The 18,967-nt window shown below is 41.3% G+C and overlaps 1 protein-coding gene and 1 long non-coding RNA gene across 3 annotated transcripts in view; one reads left to right on the forward strand and one right to left on the reverse strand.

Moving 5' to 3' along the window:
• Positions 1-18,967, reverse strand: part of MAMDC2 (MAM domain containing 2) — a 155,040-nt gene that overhangs the window by 30,026 nt on the left and 106,047 nt on the right. For both annotated transcript variants that reach the window (XM_020901881.2, XM_070480367.1), the window contains exon 9: positions 16,643-16,908. In XM_020901881.2, coding sequence (XP_020757540.2) covers positions 16,643-16,908 — 266 coding nt within the window. The remainder of the gene's footprint in view (positions 1-16,642; positions 16,909-18,967) is intronic.
• On the forward strand, positions 15,300-18,278 carry LOC110142633 (uncharacterized). Its single transcript, XR_002315361.2, has 2 exons — positions 15,300-15,427; positions 18,133-18,278. It is a non-coding gene; the product is annotated as an uncharacterized lncRNA (long non-coding RNA).

Raw genomic sequence — 18,967 nt, forward strand, 5'->3', positions numbered from 1 at the left:
CTTGGATGGAGATATAAAATGTCAGTCTTCCCAGAAGACTCAGAGAATGCAATCAACTGCAAAAAAGGTGGAATCTATGTTTTGTCTTGACTCTCAAGGGCTCACCCCTGCTCTGTATGAATTCCTCTGGGTCAGAGAAGACAGTGACTTTAGCTAATACCCAAATAATGACTTCACTCGGCTTGTATATGAACCATAGAGACAGTTGTGGGTCTAATTTTCATTGATTCCCAGGGCAAAGTGGAGATCCTTGATGCAGAGCTGCAGCTAAAAGCTCATATAATGTTAAGCCCCTTTTAGCTGTGTCACAACTTATTTAACCAACATCTACAATTACGCTAATTTCACAAGCTAGCAAGGGAATGCCCCAAATCCTTCAAGCTAGGCTTCAACAGTATGTGAACAGAGAACTTCCAGATATACAAGCTAAATTTAGAAATGACAGAAGAACCAGATATCAAATTGCCAAAATCCATTTGATTACAGAAAAAGCAAGAGAATTCCAGAAAACGATCTTTTGCTTCATGGACTACACTAAAGCCTTTGACTGTGTGGATCACAGAAAACGGTGGAAAATTCTTAAAGAGATGGGAATACCAAGCCACCTTACCTGCCTCCTGAAAAACCTGTATGCAGGTCAAGAAGCAACAGTTAAGACCAGACAAGGAACAATGGACTGGCTCCAAACTGGGAAAGGAGTACATCAAGGCTGCATATTGTCACCTTGCTTATTTAACTTATATGCAGAGTATATCATGCAAAATGACAGGCTGGATGAATCACAAGCTGGAATCAAGATTGCTGGGAGAAACAGCAATAACCTTAGATATGCAGATGACATTTCTACCCTAATGGCAGAAAGCAAAGAGGAACTAAAGAGCCTCTTGATGAAGGTGAAAGAGAAGAGTGAAAAAGCTGGCTTAAAACTCAACATTCAAAAAACTAAGATCATGGCATCTGGTCCCATTACTTCATGGCAAATAGATGGGGACAAAATTGAAACAGTAGCAGATTTTCTTTTCCTGGACTCTAAAATTATTGCAGACAGAGACTTCAGCCATGACATTAAAACATGCTTGCTCCTTGGAAGAAAAGCTTTGACAAACCTAGATAGCATATTAAAAAGCAGAGATGTAATTTGCCAACAAAGGTCCATCTAGTCAAAGCTGTGGTTTTTCCAGTAGTCATGTATGGATGTGAGAGGTGGACCATAAAGAAGGCTGTGCTGTGCTGCGCTTAGTTGCTCAGTAAAGTCTGACTCTTTGTGACCCCATGGACTGCAGCCCCCTAGGGTCCTCTGTCCATGGGGATTATCCAGGCAAGAATACTGGAGTGAGTTGCCATACCCTCCTCCAGGGGATCTTCCCAACCCAGGGATCAAACCCAGGTCTCCCACATTGCAGGCAGATTCTTTACCAGCTAAGCCACGAGGGAAGCCCAAGAATACCAGAGTGGGTAGCCTATCCCTTCTCCAGTGGATCTTCCTGACCCAGGAATCAAACTGGAGTCTCCTGCATTGCAGGCAGATTCTTTATCAGCTGAGCTACAGGGAAGCCCAAAGAAGGCTGAGAACCAAAGAATTGCTTTTGAAATGTGATGCTGGAGAAGACTTTTAAAAGTCCCTTGGACAGCAAAGAGATCAAGCCAGTCAATTCTAAAGGAAATCAATCCTGAATATTCATTAGAAGGGCTGATGTTGAAACTGAAGCTCCAATAATTTGGCCACCTGATGTGATGAGCCAACTCACTGGAAAAGACTCTGATGCTGGAAAAGACTGAGGGAAGGAAGAGAAGGAAGTGACAGAGGATGAGATGGTTCAATAGCATCACTGACTCAATGGACATGAGTTTGAGCAAACTCCAGAAGATAGTGAAGGACAGGGAAGCCTGGTGTACTGCAGTCCATGGGATCACAAGGAATCAGAATGATTCAGTGACTGCACAACAACCGATAGATGGGCTTCCCTGGTAGCTCAGTTGGTAAAGAATTCACCTGCAATGCAGGAGACCTGAGTTTGATCACTGGGCTGGGAAGATCCTCTGGAGAAGGAAATGGCACCCACTCCAGTTCTCTTGCCTGGGAAATCCCATGGACAGAGGAACCTGGAGGGCTAAAGTCCATGGAGTCTCAAGCACAACAGCTGGACATGACTGAGCGACTAAATCACCACTACCATGCACTACATAGCAGTTTCCAGTTTCTCAGTATTACTAACAGGGCTTGGTAAATGTGGTAGGTAAATCTTTGTACATAACTATGATCATTTCCTTATGATAAATTCCTAGAAGTGGAATTGTTATGTCCAAAAGTTTGCATAATTGGGGTCTTTCTTTTGGTACATATAATTTAATTATCATCTAGTAATATTATATTGAATTTCCCAGGTGGCTTAGTGGTAAACCACCTACCATTGCAGGAGTCGCAGGTTTGATTCCTGGGTCAGAAGATCCCCTGGAGGAGGAAATGGCAGCCCACTCCAGTATTCTTGCCTGGAAAATCCCATGGACAGAAGAGCCTGGTGGGCTACAGTCCATGGGGTCACAAAGAGTGGGAATGTCTTAGTGACTCAACAATATTACATCAATTTACCATCACACTAGAGCTTATGAGAATTGTTATTTCCTTGAATTCTCACCTCTCTATGGCAATACTTTATGTATCATATACTTAAATATATGGGATCCCCTGGTGGCTCAGATGGTCAAGAATCTGTCTGCAATGTGGGAGACATGGGTTCAATCCCTGAATTATGTAGCTAAATATATAAATATTTAATACATCTATAACTCATATATTATATACATATATTTTGGGGCCTAAATGAAAGATCAATTTTTTAATTGATACATTGAACAGTATGAATATGATTACAGCTATTAATACAAATATGCTTCTTCAAAGTATTATATTTTAAAAATATCTTTATCCATTTGATGGACAAATGTGCTGTTTTGCTATTTTTCAAATTTCTTTGGTTATAAATGAAGTTGGACATGTTTGCATATTTATTTTCCAGTAATAGCCCTTTTCTTCTGATTTGCCTGTATATATTCATTGCCCACTTTCCTATTGCTTAGTTCATCTTTTGCTTATTGATTTATTAGAGTAAATTTAAATCTTAAACATATTAGGAGTTTGTCATATATGTTGCAAACTTTTTTTCTGGCTTGACATTTGCCTTTCAGACATGTTTATTAGGCAATCCTTACTTGGAGAAAGAAATTAAGGGAGAACTAAGAAATTAAGGGAGTATGTTAAGGCTATATATTGTCACCCTGCTTATTTAACTTATATGCAGAGTACATCATGAGAAACGCTGGGCTGGATGAAGCACAAGCTGGAATCAAGATTGCCAGGAGAAATATCAGTAACCTCAGAGGTGCAGATGATAACACCGTTATGGCAGAAAGTGAAGAAGAACTAAAGAGCCTCTTGATGAAAGTGAAAGAGGAGAGTGAAAAAGTTGGCTTAAAACTCAACATTCAGAAAACGAAGATTATGGCATTTGGTCCCATCACTTCATGGCAAATAGATGGGGAAACAATGGAAACAGTAACAGACTATTTTTGGGGGGGCTCCAAAATCACTGCAGATGGTGACTGCAGCCATAAAATTAAAAGATGTTTGCTCCTTGGAAGGAAAGTTATGACCAACCTAGACAGCATAAAGCAGAGACAGTACTTTGCCAACAAAGGTCTGTCTAGTCAAACCTGTGGTTTTTCCAACAGTCATGTATGGATGTGAGAGTCGGACTATAAATAAAACTGAGCGCTGAAGAATTTTGAACTGTGGTGTTGGAGAAGACTCTTGAGAGTCCCCTGGACTGCAAGGAGATCCAACCAGTCCATCCTAAAGGAAATCAGTCCTGAATGTTCATTGGAAGGACTGATGCTGAAGCTGAAACTCCAAAACTATGGCCACTTGATGCGAAGAGCTGACTCCTTTGAAAAGACCCTGATTCGGGGAAAGATTGAAGGCAGGAGGAGAAGGGGAAGATAGAGGATGATGACTGGATGGCATCATTGACTCAATGAACATGAGTTTAAGCAAAGTCCGGGAGTTGGTGATGGACAGAGAGGCCTCCTGGTGTGCTGCAGTCCATGGGGTCACAAAGAGTTGGACACGACTGAGCAACTGAACTGAATTGACTGAAAATACTTGAGAAAAGATTCCCTAAAAATCCACCCATTATGAAATACCAGATTAGGAATTTGGAAGTGTGGAGGGAGGTAGTGTTCGTAGGCTCATAAACAACCTTTGGAATAAATGTTTGCCTAAATTAAGCTTATTAATAAGACTATGGGGAAAGAATATCTCAGATATTTCCATGTTGCTGGAAGGATAAATGTGGTAATCCAGCAATATTCTATGAAATTAATTCCTTGGGAAAGTCATGTAAGAATGCACTGGCATGAACATCACCCTCATGTAAGCTGTGTTAGCAACTACCAGTTGTCCTAGTCAGTCTTTCCAGTCATTCCCCTATAAACTGATATGAAACACAGAAGCCCAACAACGAATATCTGAAAGGAAATTAAAGAGAAGGAAAACCAGTGTAGAACAACTCTGCCTTACTCCTATTTAAAGTAATTTATAATTCCTGTACTGACAGCTGACACTGAGTTTTGCTTGGAAAAACTCAACAGTAGGCTCCTTTCCCGTACTTAGCTCCTCTATCCAATTTCACATTAAAACTTATTCCACTTGACAGTATAATTTTCCTGGCTCTGTATATGGAACTACTTTAATCTGTTCTAAAATGTGTTGATTATCTTGTCAGAAATTAACGATCTTGCTATTTCTACTTTGCACTCAGCTGCCCTGCTTTAATTATGCTGGAACATTAATATCCTGGAGCACCCATTTCTCAGTGTTCCCAGACATCAAGAAATATGATAGGAAATTTATCTTTTCTCATATATCTTGTCTACACATTGGCTTTCTAGTTCTTTAGTCCCTTTATAGCAGGGTGTCTTGTTATTAAATAGGCACCTAAATCTCTTCAGAAATTTACTAGACCTGCTCTTCTATCTGAGTGAACTGCTAAGTGTCATCTTTAAAAATTTCAGAACCCCAGATATTTTATATCTAGTGGCATTTCCATTATTAAAGGGTAAAGTGAAAAGGAAGATTTTAAAAGCAGAAATCCAAATCACAGACTTAAATTTCATTGATGTTTTGCTAAAATAAAAAGATTATTGTGAGAGGAAATAAACAGAAAGCTATGCACAAGGATGGTGCTGCACGATATTAAAAAACAGTTTTTTACACTAAGATGCTTAAAAATATCTTAATGAAGGTAGGAGAGACTTAGCAGACATCAGGAAACAAGTTTTCATTTCATAAAGAGGTGACATGACATTCTGATTTGCCAAGTGCATGCATGCGTGCTCAGCGACTCAGTCATGTCCAACTCTTTTGTGAACTCCAAGGACCAGAGTCAGCCAGCCCCCTCCTTCCAGGGGATTTTTCAGGCAAGAATACTGTAGTGGGTTGCCATTTCCTCCCCTAGGGGATCTTCCCAGCCCAGGGATGGAAACCACCTCTCCTGCACATCTCCAGCATTGGCAGATTCCTTACCATCTGAGCCACCTGGGAAGCCTCCTGATTTATCGCGACTTGAAGCCAAGTCTTCCTGTTCCTGACTGGGATCCTTTATTTGTATAATCTCAATCTAACAAAACACAAATTAATGACTTATACAAGATTCAAAGAGGAAAGGACTCTTGAGATGGACTTTGAGAGAAAGGTGATTTTCTCAGGTTGGTTCCTGCAGCATGATCAATGAAAAATATTTGCTGTTGATAAATCAAAATTCTCCAAGCTAGGCTTCACCAGTACATAAACTAAGAACTTCCAGATGTTTAAGCTGAGGAAAGGCAGAAGAATCAGAAATCAAATTGCCAACATCCATTAGATCATAGAAAAAGCAAGAGAATTCCAGAGAAACATCTACTTCTGCTTCATTGACTAAGCTAAAGACTTTTATTGTGTGGATCACAACAAACTGTGGAAAATTCTTAAAGAGATGGGAATATCAGACCACCTTACCTGCCTCCTGAGAAATCTGTATGCAGGTCAAGAACCAATAGCTAGAGCCAGACATGGAACAACAGACTGGTTCCAAATTGGGAAAGGAGTACATCAGGCTGTATATTGGTCACCTTGCTTATTTAACTTGTATGCAGAGTACATCATGTGAAATGCTGGGCTGGATGAAGCACAAGCCAGAATCAAGATTGCTAGGGGAAATATCAATAATCTCAGATATGCAGATGACATCACACTTATGGCAGAAAGTGAAGAGGAATTAAAGAACCTATTGATTAAAGTGAAAGGAGAGAGTGAAAAAGTGGGTTTTAAACTCAACTTTCAAAAAACGAAGATAATGGCATCCAGTTCCATCACTTCATGGCAAATAGATAGGGAAACACTGGAAATGGTAACAGAATTTATTTTCTTGGGCTCCAAAATCACTGCAGAGTGACTGCAGCCATGAAATAAAAGATGCTTGCTCCTTGGAAGAAAAGTTATGACCAACCTAGACAGCATATTAAAAAGAAGAGACAGTACTTTGCCAACAAAGGTCTATCTAGTCAAGGCTATGGTTTTTCCAGTAGTCATGCATGGATGTGAGAGTTGGACAATAAAGAAAGCTGAGCACCGGAGAATTGATGCTTTTGAACTGTCGTGCTTGAGGAGACTCTTGAGAGTCCCTTGGACTGCAAGGAGATCCAACCAGTCCATCCTAGAGAAAATCAGTCCTGAATATTCATCAGAAGGACTGATGCTAAAGCTCCAATACTTTGGTCACCTGATGCGAAGAACTGACTCATTGGAAAAGACCCTGATGCTGGGAAAGATTGAAGGCAGGAGAAGAAGGGGATGACAGAGGATGAGATGGTTGGATGGCATCTCTGACTTGATGGACATGAGTTTGAGCAAACTCCAGGAGTTGGTGATGGACAGGGAGGTCTGGCATGCTGCAGTCCATGGGGTCACAAAGAATTGGACATGACTGAGCAACTGAACTGAAATCCTTTGAGGAAGCATTGGGGGAGTAAGGCAAGGATTTGAAGAATGAGAAACTGCACTGGATCCTAGAAAGTAATTCAAAACATTTTCCAAAGAGTTTGAAGACTAAAGGGATAGGATAGGGTGACAACTTAAATGGATAAAAAGGTGAAAGGAAGGTTTGCTGTTCATTTGTATGATCAATATTTTCTGGCAGTATGCAAAGGACTAATGAAATTAATTAAAGATTTATGAGAGAGAGAAAAATTTATGAAATAAGGGCGGCAGGATGGTGAAATCAAATAAATGGCTGGTTGGTTTTGAATGAGAAACCAACTGTCAGAGTCAAAGAGACGCAGGTGAGGATTTGGAGAGAAACGGAATTGAAGGGGCTTGTTCTCAATGGCTTCCTTCATTCTTTTGGGAGATGAACCCATGAGGTCACGTCCTAAGAATGAGGCAGAGAAAATCAAGTTGGAGACTTGTGACTGAAATGGACCTGAATATTTGGGGTAAGGAATGAGAAAGGAAGTCAGTGAGAGATGATCTGAGTAAAAGACTTTCCCAGCAGCTTGGATCCAGTAGCATGGAGGGGACAGAGGAAACTAATCTCTTTTTCTCCAGTTGTGCTGAAAAGCTCAGGGCAAAGAGGATGAAAATAGTTGCTGAGGTTCCCAGGGGTTCAGAGGACCAAGGAGGAAGAAACCAGAGGACCTGTGAAAAGGAAGATTATGATGTGGAGGTGAGTGCTCCATGGACCACAGCACAGAATGGAGGCTCGAGAAACTGTGTTGGGAGACAGGAAAAGGATCAGGAAAATCAAGAGGGCTGGGAAAAACTTCATCTCAGTCTTTGGGAATAGGGAAATGGCGTGATGTAAGTTGTTCCAAAGAAAAGAGTTACAGCTTTTGGTCTTAATAAAAATCATCATAAACAGCCTCAAACCAGATTCAGCATATATGTGTCTGTGTGTATCCTTATATCTACTCCAGCAGGTTATTCCTGCTTTTAACTGTTCATATTCAAATTCTTTGCAGGACCCATGGCACTGGGCTATAAGAGATTATGGTTTATATGATTCAAAGGCAGAAACAGTTAATTTTCCTTCTTCCTGTGATTGATTTACATTGTTCTTCCTTGCCATCAACACATTTTCCTTGAAAGCTCAGTACCCTTTGAGTACCCACTTTGTTCTAGAAATTGTGTTACATTAGAAATCAAAAATAAATAAATAAGATATAGGTCTCTGTTCTCCAGAAGCTTACAGTCTGATGTAAGCTAATGAAGATAGGTAGGTAAGGAGATAATTTCAGTACAACGCATGATGCTAGATAGTTCAGTTCAGTTGAGTTGCTCAGTCGTGTCTGACTCTTTGCGAGCCCATGAACGCCAGGCCTCCCTGTCCATCTCCAACTCCCAGAGTTTACTCAAATGCATGTCCATTGAGTTGGTGATGCCATCCAACCATCTCATCCGCTGTCGTCCCCTTCTGATCCTGCCTTCAATCTTTCCCAGCATCAGGGTCTTTTCTAATGAGTCACTTCTTCACATCAGGTGGCCAAAGTATTGGAGTTTCAGCTTCAGCATCAGTCCTTCCAGTGAATATTCAGGACTGATTTCCTTTAGGATGGACTGCTTGGATCTCCCTTGCAGTCCAAGGGACTCTCAAGAGTCACATCCAACACCACAGTTCAAAAGCTAGGATAGTAGTATTTCATTAAAAGTGGCTACACAAGACAAGGGGTCTATGTCAAGTACTCTGAGAAAACTGCCACCTTACACAAGGTTAAACAGGGTTCTTTAATGTAGAACTTACCAGAGTTTCTAACATGCTACTGTGCAGGGCAAACCTTCCTATGTGTATGTAGAAGAGTAGAGATCTAGCACGCAAAATTTCTCCAACTCATTTGACCACATAACCTGTTTTCAATAGAACAACTCAAGGGATTTGTACTCCATAGGACATACTCTGAGAAGTGCTGATGTATAAGTGACTCTTTGTGACCCCATGGACTATACAGTCCATGGAATTCTCCAGGCCAGAATACTGGAGTGGGTAGCCTTTTCTTTCTTCAGGGCATCTTCCCAACCCAGGGATCGAGCCCAGATCTCCTGCATTGCAGGTGGATTCTTTGCCAGCTGAGCCTCAAGGAAAGCCCAACAATACTGAAGTGGGTAGCCTATCCCTTCTCAAGGACATCTTCCTAACCCAGGGATTGAACTCAGGTCTCCCACATTGCAGGCAGATTCTTTACCAGCTGAGCCACAAGGGAAGGCCAACAGTACTAGAGTGGGTAGCCTATTCCTTCTCCAGTGGGTCTTCCTGACCCAGGATTTGAACTGGGGTCTCCTGCATGGCAGGCGGATTCTTTACCAACTGAGCTATCAGGGAAGCCCACTGATATAAGGTTCTTGCCTGGTTAAAACAAAAAATGTATATTTTTTCAAACTGGCTATATGGAGGTTTTCTCTATATTCATAAATGACTTTTGAAGTTTGTTCTTTAATCTTGCAACAGAATAAAGATGTAGACTTAGAAGGGTTTACCATGCAGATGTTAATGACTACTGAGCTGATCATTAAGCCAGAGCCAGATGAAAGAGTATGTCTGGTCATGCTTTCATTTATGGGCCATTTAACATTTTTTTCAAAAGAAACATTTAATGAGCATGATACTGAGTTCCTTCCAGTGCCTCTAATTAACAGACCACTTAATGATTTTTGTTAAAGGGAAAATTCATTTCAAGTCAAAAGATATTGCAGGACCTAACATTGGTTCTTTAGTGACCAAGCATAATGTCAGCCAAAGGATTTGAAAATGAAGGCTAATATTTGTGGCTAATATTCATCATTACAGACTTTCTGACAATGACTCTAGTCTCTCCTGACAATTGGCTTTCAAGAAAAGCATTCTGGAGTGAATTGTTCCCTCTCCTCATGACTATCTCTGGTGTGTGAAAGCCTCAATGTAAGCCTTGATTACCTGCTCTATATGGGTAATGTGCTGAGGACAAACAGATCAAGAAAACCCATTTCATAGGACTTCTCTGGTGGTCCAGTGGTTAAGAATGTGCCTTGCAATGCAGGGGACTTGGGTTAGATCCCTGGTCCAGGACTAAGATCCCACGTGCTGTACAGTAACTATGCCCAAGTGCCACAATGAAAGATCCTGCATGACAGAACAAAGATCCCACAAAGGCCCAAAGCAGCCAAATAAATACATTAAAAAAAAAGGAAAAACACCATTTCATGATTCATGCTTTTTCAAAATGTTTCTAAAACGTTAACAAATATATTAGTTGATGATTATGTAAGCATAGCAGTCTGGTACTATCAAAATGAAGATTTAACTTGGACCTGATTTTTAATTTAAAGAAAAGTTAAGGTGCAGAATTAGTCATGTACTAAAGAGATGACGCCTATGAATCCTTATGAGAATCAGGACCTAGAAAAAAATATCCTGTAGTCTCTTTGTTCAAAAGACACTAAAGAATTCTTTCTCTTCTCTCTCACTCTTGCTCTCTCTCCAGCTACATTTAATCAATGCCAATTACGCACCGGGTGCTAAGCTAAGGGCTTTACATGCACCTCATAAGCCTATGAGGTAGGTACTACTAATATACCGATTTTGTATATGAAGAAAAGCGAGGCTCAAAGAGACTCACAAAACTAGCCCCAAGTATAAAGGCATAAAAGCCAGAGAATCCACAGCCAAGCCTCAGGCATGATGCCATTCTTCCCTCTGCCCCACAGATCTCCTTTGTCTGCGTTGAACCACCTTGAATTTTGACCTCTGGAGCCAAAATTTTGACCTTGGAGCTTTGAATTTTGGCTCCTTGGAGTCAAAGTGATTTCTAAAATAGAACAACTGAGAGTCAATAATAAAGTCCTGGAAATGTTTAGAAGTGTTGAGTTAGGGCTGGTTTCTCCTCACCCGATCCTATATTTTTGACATAGGCCAGAAGAGAGCTAGGGGACATAAAGGTATAGTGCAAAAGGCATGGCTTCTGGATTGAAAAAGACTTGGATTTACCTTTCTGCTCTGCCTCTTAGTCACTGTGTGATGTTGAACAAGATCCTTAATTTTCCTCATCTGTTAAATGGGACTATACAGCCTTCCTTCCTAAGGTGTTGTGGCATCAAATGAAGTAACGCATGTCGAATACTTCACACAGCTCCTGGCACATGGAAAGCATCCAATGAAAGTTCCTAGTCCTGTTGGCAGCGGTGACATTATACATAATCCATCCATATGGCTATTTGGCTAGAATGATCTCAGGAAAATTCTTACCATTGCTATTATTCCTTAAATAGAAATATTAATATATATTATAGTTTCCTTCAAACATTAGATTATGTAGGGGAGCTAGCAGGGACTTGTTAATCAAATCAACCCACTGTCCTTAAAATGGTTTAGGTAAGAGCAAATGTTCAAATAAAGGTAAAGAAGCATCCAGAGTGGAAGCTACCTGGGAAGGCACAGATGGCAACAGGTAGGGAAAACCAAAAGGAAGGGCAAAAGTCCTGACTTTTTTACAGTTCTGTGCAGGCTGCCCCCACTCAGCTCATTTCTAGTCTCACAAGACAACTCACTGAGAGGTGAAAATAATGTTCATGAAAGCAGGTTACACTAAGGAGCAGTGTGAAAGTGAGAGATTATTGTTGTTATTATTTTGACTATGCAGCACAGATACTCAAACATATGTACCAAACATCTCTACCAGTGAAAATTAGGCTAGGTGTATTCAAAATTCATATGCAAGGCTTTCAGCCAGGAAACAGGTATGAAAAGGCAGCCACTCACTCTCGGTGAGTTGGGCCCTGACCACTGGCACTTGACTGGCTTCAGGAATGGGGCAGCGAGGACCTGAAACAGAGGCAGGGAAGGGTTTTCCTCACAATAGTGTCATATGTGCAGTGAACTCTGAGCTTAGGCATCCATTTCTAGTAGAACGTGACCCTGGGTTGGTATAACTTTGACTTCTAGAAGGCCAAGGGCACCAAAAGGAGATACTTCACTTCCCTTACAGGAATGCTGTGAGAAGTAAATAAAATAAAAGATGATGCCTATGCCCCAAGGCACATTTGGGAGCCTCACCTTCTCCAGCTGCAGAAGAACAGGGCTCCCCCAAGGCTGGATGGAAATCCTGAGCACCCAGGATTGCCATACCAGAGGCAAAGGGCAGGCTTCTGACAGTCTATAGACCATGGATCAAACCCCAGCTCTGTCACTTACCAGCCTTAGAAAGCCCACTCTCATTCTTTTACTTACTTATTTTTCAGTGTCATATTTTTATGGGAAAAGAGATGGACAATGAATAAGCAGACAAACAAATGAGAAAATTTCAGATGAAGGTAAATGCTATGCACAAAATAAACTAGGTGATATCTTGTAGAATAATCTGGGGATGGAAAAGGCAGTTACAGACCAGGTGGTCAGGCAGTTCCTTTCTACAAGGAGACACCTGGCCAGGACAGGAGAATGAGGACCATCTTGACGTAGGATAGGTGGGCGAGGGGACTGCAAGCATGATGTCCCCAATGAAGGAAAGGCCTTGGGACTCAGGAGACCGAGAGAAGGCCAGCGTGACCATGGGGACTGTGTGACCATGTGATCATGGGCAGAGCAAAGGAAGGTGAAGTTCGTGAAGGATGCAGGGGCCAGATGGTACAGGGCCTTATGAGCCACAGGAGGGAAAGGGGCTTTATTCTAAAGACCACAGGACAGTTTCTGGCAAGAGAGTGGCCTGATCCTATTTCCATTTCAAGATGATGATTCTGGTGGCTGCATGCGCGTGTAGAGAGCAAGGTGGAAGCAGGAAAACCAGACAGAAAGATACAAAGCAATTTAGGTAAGAAATGATGGTGGCTTAGACTAGGGTGGTGGTTGGGGACACAGAGGTAAACATATCTGAGATGTATTTCAGAGGCACAACTGTAAAGGATTTTATTTGGGGTACAGTGCCTAGGTAACAGCAAGAATAGGACTATATTAACTTTTTGAAACTTCAGTTTCTTCCCTTTTAAATTTATAAAGAGCAGCATGGTGAGTATTTTTAACAAACTGTATTGTATATTTGTAAGTCGCTCAGTGAGTAAATCTTAGAAGTTCTTATCACAGGAAAAAATACTCATTAACTATGTGAGGTGATGGATGTTAACTAGATGCACTGTGCTGATCATTTCACAATATTTACATATACCAAACCATTACACTGTGCACCTCAAACGCACGTCAATCATACCTCAATTAAGGGAAAAAACCAAGATTGCAAAGTCATTTAAGCGGTAGAATGGAGATTTGAAAACGGACTCCTCAGTCATTTCTTCTAATTGCTGTGCTAACCTGTCTCCAGAATGATGGAGAAGAGGCCTAGGAGGCCCAGGGAACACCAATCTATTTTGAGGAATGAGCCAGAGAAGGAGTCTCTGCAGAAGGGAAGTTCAAGCCAGTGACTGAATTAACAAAAGTGTAGGCAGAGGAAACTGGGAAAATGGCCCAAGGTGGAAAAGAGCAGCGTGTTCCAGGAATGGATTGCAATGTTATTAGAATGGTGGGAGTAAGAGGCGAGGCTAGGGAGGGGCTGACGTCAGAGCATGTGAGCCTTTTCCCAGAAGAGCAACAGGAAGCCAGAGGGTCATTGAAGGGGAGGCTCCTCATCACCACTATGCTGCTCCGCAGAGCGCAGATCCAAGGAGTCAAAGGCGGATTGTAGGCGGGGCTAGCTCTTAATTTCAATTTTCAGAATCAAGTTAGAAAGCCGCAGTTCTCATCCAAGGCTGGCCTGGCACCTCTGGGGCCATATGGAAACATGTGGAAATAACGTGGGTTGTTGCTGCCGTTGCAGACGTCACAATCCCAATCATGTGAGGTATGGCTGCCCACAGGGGCACCACGGTCCCTTCCAAATTGCCAAGGGGGCCCACATGGGGAAATCCTGCTATTGGCAAAGCTCGAAGTCTTCACTGCAGGAATAGAAATGTTTTAAGTCAGTTCTGTGTACAAGCAAATGTATTGAGAGAACGGAGAGGTGGCGAGGGTAAGTGAGGTGAGCGGAAATAGAGGGGTGAAAATGTATTCACCATACATAGTGGAGTGTCACAGGACACGACCTGAAGTTGATGGGAGCAAAAACAGATGGTTAGGTGTATCATAGTCACAAAGGGAACCAAGAGAAAGTTAAAAATAAAAATACAACTAAAAAATTGTAAGGAGGATAGAGAAAACAAAAGGAAATAGTATAAATAAGCTAATTTTCTTATCTTTATTGAAAGGAGTCAGTAAATACTGCTAAGGTTGATGAATCAAGAAATGAGGCAGAAATAGAATATCTGGAATTATAGAGAAAAACATCAGAAAATCAGGGGAAAAACCTTTAGAAAAAGAAGTAGAATTGGAGTTTGAGTACCGGGGTGGCAAGGGAAACTTTGACTTTTCATTTTATTTCTTCTCTGAAATACCATGTGTATGTTTGTTTCCACCTATATATGTTATGTATTAGTTTTCTACCTTACTCAGTGCTGTCTGTATGAATGTCAAATGCTTCTCTCACTCTCTGAGAAACTGGTTCTGTTTAGCAGGGACCTTCCAAAAACTACTCACCAGTTTCAGACAAGTGTCCAGAGTTTGCTTGTGCTGAACTGTACCGTCTCCTCATCAGCTCCGGGACTGAATTCATACTAGCTCCTTCTGAGGCTATAAGAAGTTCCTTGTCCCCACTGGATCTAGATCAAATTTTCCTGAAGTAGATGGGTAGGATTTGTGTGGTTGCTGGGAGGGTTGGAAGTCAGTCAAAGAAGAAAAGGGCAAAGTCTCTGGGGGCATCCTTAGCTGCTGGGTGGCTTCCTCCCATTCCATGGGAGTCAAATAAGATCAGGGACTGACACTTAGGAGCAGATAAATGACTAACAACCCACGTTTTGTGAGTAAAGGATGAAGGGCTGGGGGTGGGGTGGGGGGAGGAGAGAGGAGTCAGGTGGGTGGTGCATGAGAGGAGTTAGGATCTAGCACGACCTGAACCTCTACCCTCCAAACACCAGCTCAGCTGGTCCTCTGTTCATCTTTACTTTTATATGTCCAGTGCTAGAACTGCTCTATTTTTCTGTATAGCCGTTCTGTGAGGCAGTGAGATTGTACTGCTGTTAGCTGTTCACATATTTGTATCTTAACATTCTATCATCTGTGATCTCATTCTCAAAAGTAGAATCTGAGCCTCATCATCTTTATATCCCTTACACTGAACTTACACCTAATAAATTATGGTTGAATAAAAGAATAAATGAATAAGTAAATGAAAGTCAAACAAGTGAATGAAATGCTTGTTATACTTGCCCTCTTTTAAAACATTAGCAACAGAGGGTGTGGAGTACAGTAAAAACTCTATTATGTGCATCCCTGATTGTATGGATCAGGTACGTGTTTGATGTGTGAGTGTTACCATAAGTACCTGAGAGAGTTAAATAATTGGTAATGGGGACTACCCATTTAGTCAGCATGAAAACATTAAAAGCAGTGCCTAGGAGAATGTGGTAAAACTTCTGTGCTTATATTCTACTATAGGTATCACAAATTGGTTTGACTCTTTTAGAAATCAGTAAGTCAAGGAGGCTTTCATGTCATTATAATCATCATTTTTTCTTGCCTAGCAATGGGAAACATTTTTTTTTTGGTAAATATTTTCAAAGATCTTTGATTAATCATTGTAAAGATTTAATCATGGCCTGGTGTGTATTCTAATGGACTAAGAGTAACCAAGCAACATCATGATGGGGATGGTGTACAAAATTTCTTTGCTAGGAAGTTATAGACAAAGCTATGTTTCTGTCCAAATGGTTATAACTAAGAGAAATTTGGACCATGAATGTGTATGAAGAAAGTTCTGCTCTGCTCTGTATATCTTCTTCGGGAGCCTAGTTATGAACATGATCAACTGAACCAGCCATTCTTCAATGATATATCTATTGAGCTTCCATTGTGTGAGGCATCTGCTTGAAGGAAGGGACCGTCTTTCTTGCACAGAGGGTGCATGAGGGAGATCTTCTCACCAACTGGCAGGTGAAACAAAATGGGTTTTCCCATTCTAGTTGTAATCTGGGTTGTATTAATAGTTGACAGAATTCATCATATCTGTTAAGCTTCCTTAAGTTTATGAGCTGTAAATTCAAGAGATCACAATTTTCTTTTGCATTTCCTTTGCAATAAAGATCTCTTTGTTTTCTTACTTCTATCAAATAAGCTTCTGATGGTTCCCTTATGTAAATTCTTTCTGTCTGAGTTGGCTCTCATATTTTACTGAGCTTCCCCATCCTGTGTTCAGCTAGAGGTTTAGGGTGCTGACCTTAAGACCTCAATGTAGAACTTTATTCACATATTCTCTCTCTTTGGACTATTCTCAGGGAATCTAAGAATTAAAAAACAAGCAAACTCCCTATGTGGCCATGATTCCGAGAGGCAGAAAACTGAAAAGAAGTGAAGGATATAACTCACACATGCCTGGGGACAGGATGTGAGGGTGGGGCTTTCAGCTTGAACAGAAGAAAAACAATGCATCAGCAGTTGAAAATAATTAAACAGAAACTCATTAACCCAATCCAGTGACCGGAAATTGCAGAAAGAATCTACTGTACCTTGGTACGCATGGGCTTTTTAAAGGTGATTTCAGCTTGCATCCAAACGCCTCTTGGGGACTCCAGGACAGACCAGATCTTGTCTTGAACCACATGGTTCTCTTCAAAGATATAAACTGCTAGGGTGTCACTCATTTTAAAAAATCCATAGATGGCATAATAAAAACGCAAACAATACTGCAGGTTTCCTGGCAGGGAGGGACCGTAGAGCCTTCCAATGTAGCCAGGCTGTGATGTAAATTTTGTGTTGGCCAGCAAGAAATACCCTGTGAATAGGACAAAGCTTTCAGTGCATCAGCAATGAAAAACCTAAGTAATTTAGCCCAGATCATCAACTGGGAAAATTTGGTTAAAGTAGTGGAATTTGCCAAAAGAGATTACTCTATAGGCTTTAAGTGATAGCATTTAACAATGTCTGTGGCTTAGGGGATAGAAAATATCTGTGTGACTCTTTTGCTAATAAACCTATTTTTGCTAATAAATTTTAAGGTAACTTCATAAACCAGTATAGATTTCCAACTGCATATGCCCAGGTTTTAGCCATCAACCAGGATTTACACTTGTTTTTTTTTTTTTTTTTGGCCATGCCATGCGGCTTATAGGATCTTAGTTCTCTGATCAGGGATGGAACCCTAGCCCTTAGCAGTAAAAAACAAAAACAAAAACATGGAGTCCTAACCACCAGACTGCCAGGGAATTCCACAACCTTTCATGAAACAAAAAGGAAGAAATCGTCTTGCGGTTCTCCACTTTTTGGACAGAGCTGACAGCTAGACTGAGGAGCACTGGGTTACAGAGAACGCAAGGACCAGAGCAGATTTTCCTATCATCTCTGCAATGACCAGCGGGGTGAGAGGTTGCAGGGCCTGGCAGTCCTTGAAGGTGAAGGGTAGGGGTACCCGGTTTATGTATCCAGGCAGAGCCTACTCTCTTGGTCATATATTAAACTGGGTCCTAAAAAGCAGGGTTTTAATCAGATAGACCCTCTCAGGTGCTGAATATCTGATTTTCCCCTATTTCTTTTAAATAACATGAAAAAATAGGATCAAGAACCTCCCCTACCACCTGTTCTACCACCCCCATGGTAAACTTAAGACAGGTCCCTGTGTCTTACAAAGATGGGGCAGAAAGAAAAAGCCTAATACCGTACTTTTTTTTTTACTTTCCTTTTTCTGAGGCTCCTCCATCAATTCTCTTTTGGGAGCAGTCTTTGGTATATAGTTTAGTTTTATTTAATCTGGCAAAAGCGTCTTTGGTAATTTTATGAATGTTGTTATGGATTGAATTATGTCTCCCCCACCCCCACCCCAATTCAGATGCTGAAGCTTTAACCCCCAATGTGACGGTATTTGGTGATGGGGCATTTAAGGAGGCAATTTAAGGTTAAATGACGTTACAAAGGCTTTAACACCTATGCAATTGGTGTCCTTATAAGAAGAGGAAGAAACATCTCTCTTTCTCCCCGCCCCCATCTCCCCCTGTGCACACAGAGGAAAGGCCATGTGAGGACACAAGTGAGAAGGTGCCTTGTCCAAGTCAGGAAGAGACATCTCACCAGAAACCAACCCCAGCGGTGCCGTGATTGTGGACTCCCCAGCCTCCATAGCTGTGAGAAAATAAACTGCTGTGTAAGTCACCTAGTCTGTGGTATTTTGTTATGGAAGCCTGAGCAGACTGACACTGGTAGGCATACATCAGCCAGGGCAATCTTTTTTAAGTCTAAATTTAATCCTTCACTGCTCTAGTTAAACCTATCAATAGCTCCTCATTTCCTTTGTACTAAAATCCCAGTTGCTTACTCTGGCCTGCCACATCAATGGTCTACTTCCCTTTCTAACTTCATTTTACTTTACTTTCCTCTCAATGGTGCAGCCACACTAACCTAATTCCTGGCAGTGTCTGGCTCTTTCCAAACTCCAGGCCCTCACGGATGCTGTTCCCTCTGCCTGTGTTGCTCCCATCCTTCCAGCTAAAACCCACTTCTCTGAATCTCCAATCAAAAGGAGGTTCTTTCCTTTATTCTCTCTCAGCTCACTCTTTATTTCCTTCTTAGCACACACCACAATTTGTAATCATGAGTCTATCTGTGTATATGTTTGTTGTTTCTCTTGCCCACTGAAATAATGGTCAGCCAGTGAGGGTGGGATATAGACCTGATTTGTTCACTATCATATCCCCCAGGGGTTAGGCTGGCCAAGGTCAGAATAGGTTTTTATTCTGTAATTCTTTAAGTTTTGCAACCTCTAAGCAAAGAATACAAAGTTACAAGAATAAAATTGCAAGGACCTGGTGAAAGTGAGGGGCCCTGAAACAAGCTTCATCAAC

This window comes from Odocoileus virginianus, chromosome 18, assembly GCF_023699985.2.
Source record: "Odocoileus virginianus isolate 20LAN1187 ecotype Illinois chromosome 18, Ovbor_1.2, whole genome shotgun sequence".
Classification (NCBI taxonomy): Eukaryota; Metazoa; Chordata; class Mammalia; order Artiodactyla; family Cervidae; genus Odocoileus; species Odocoileus virginianus.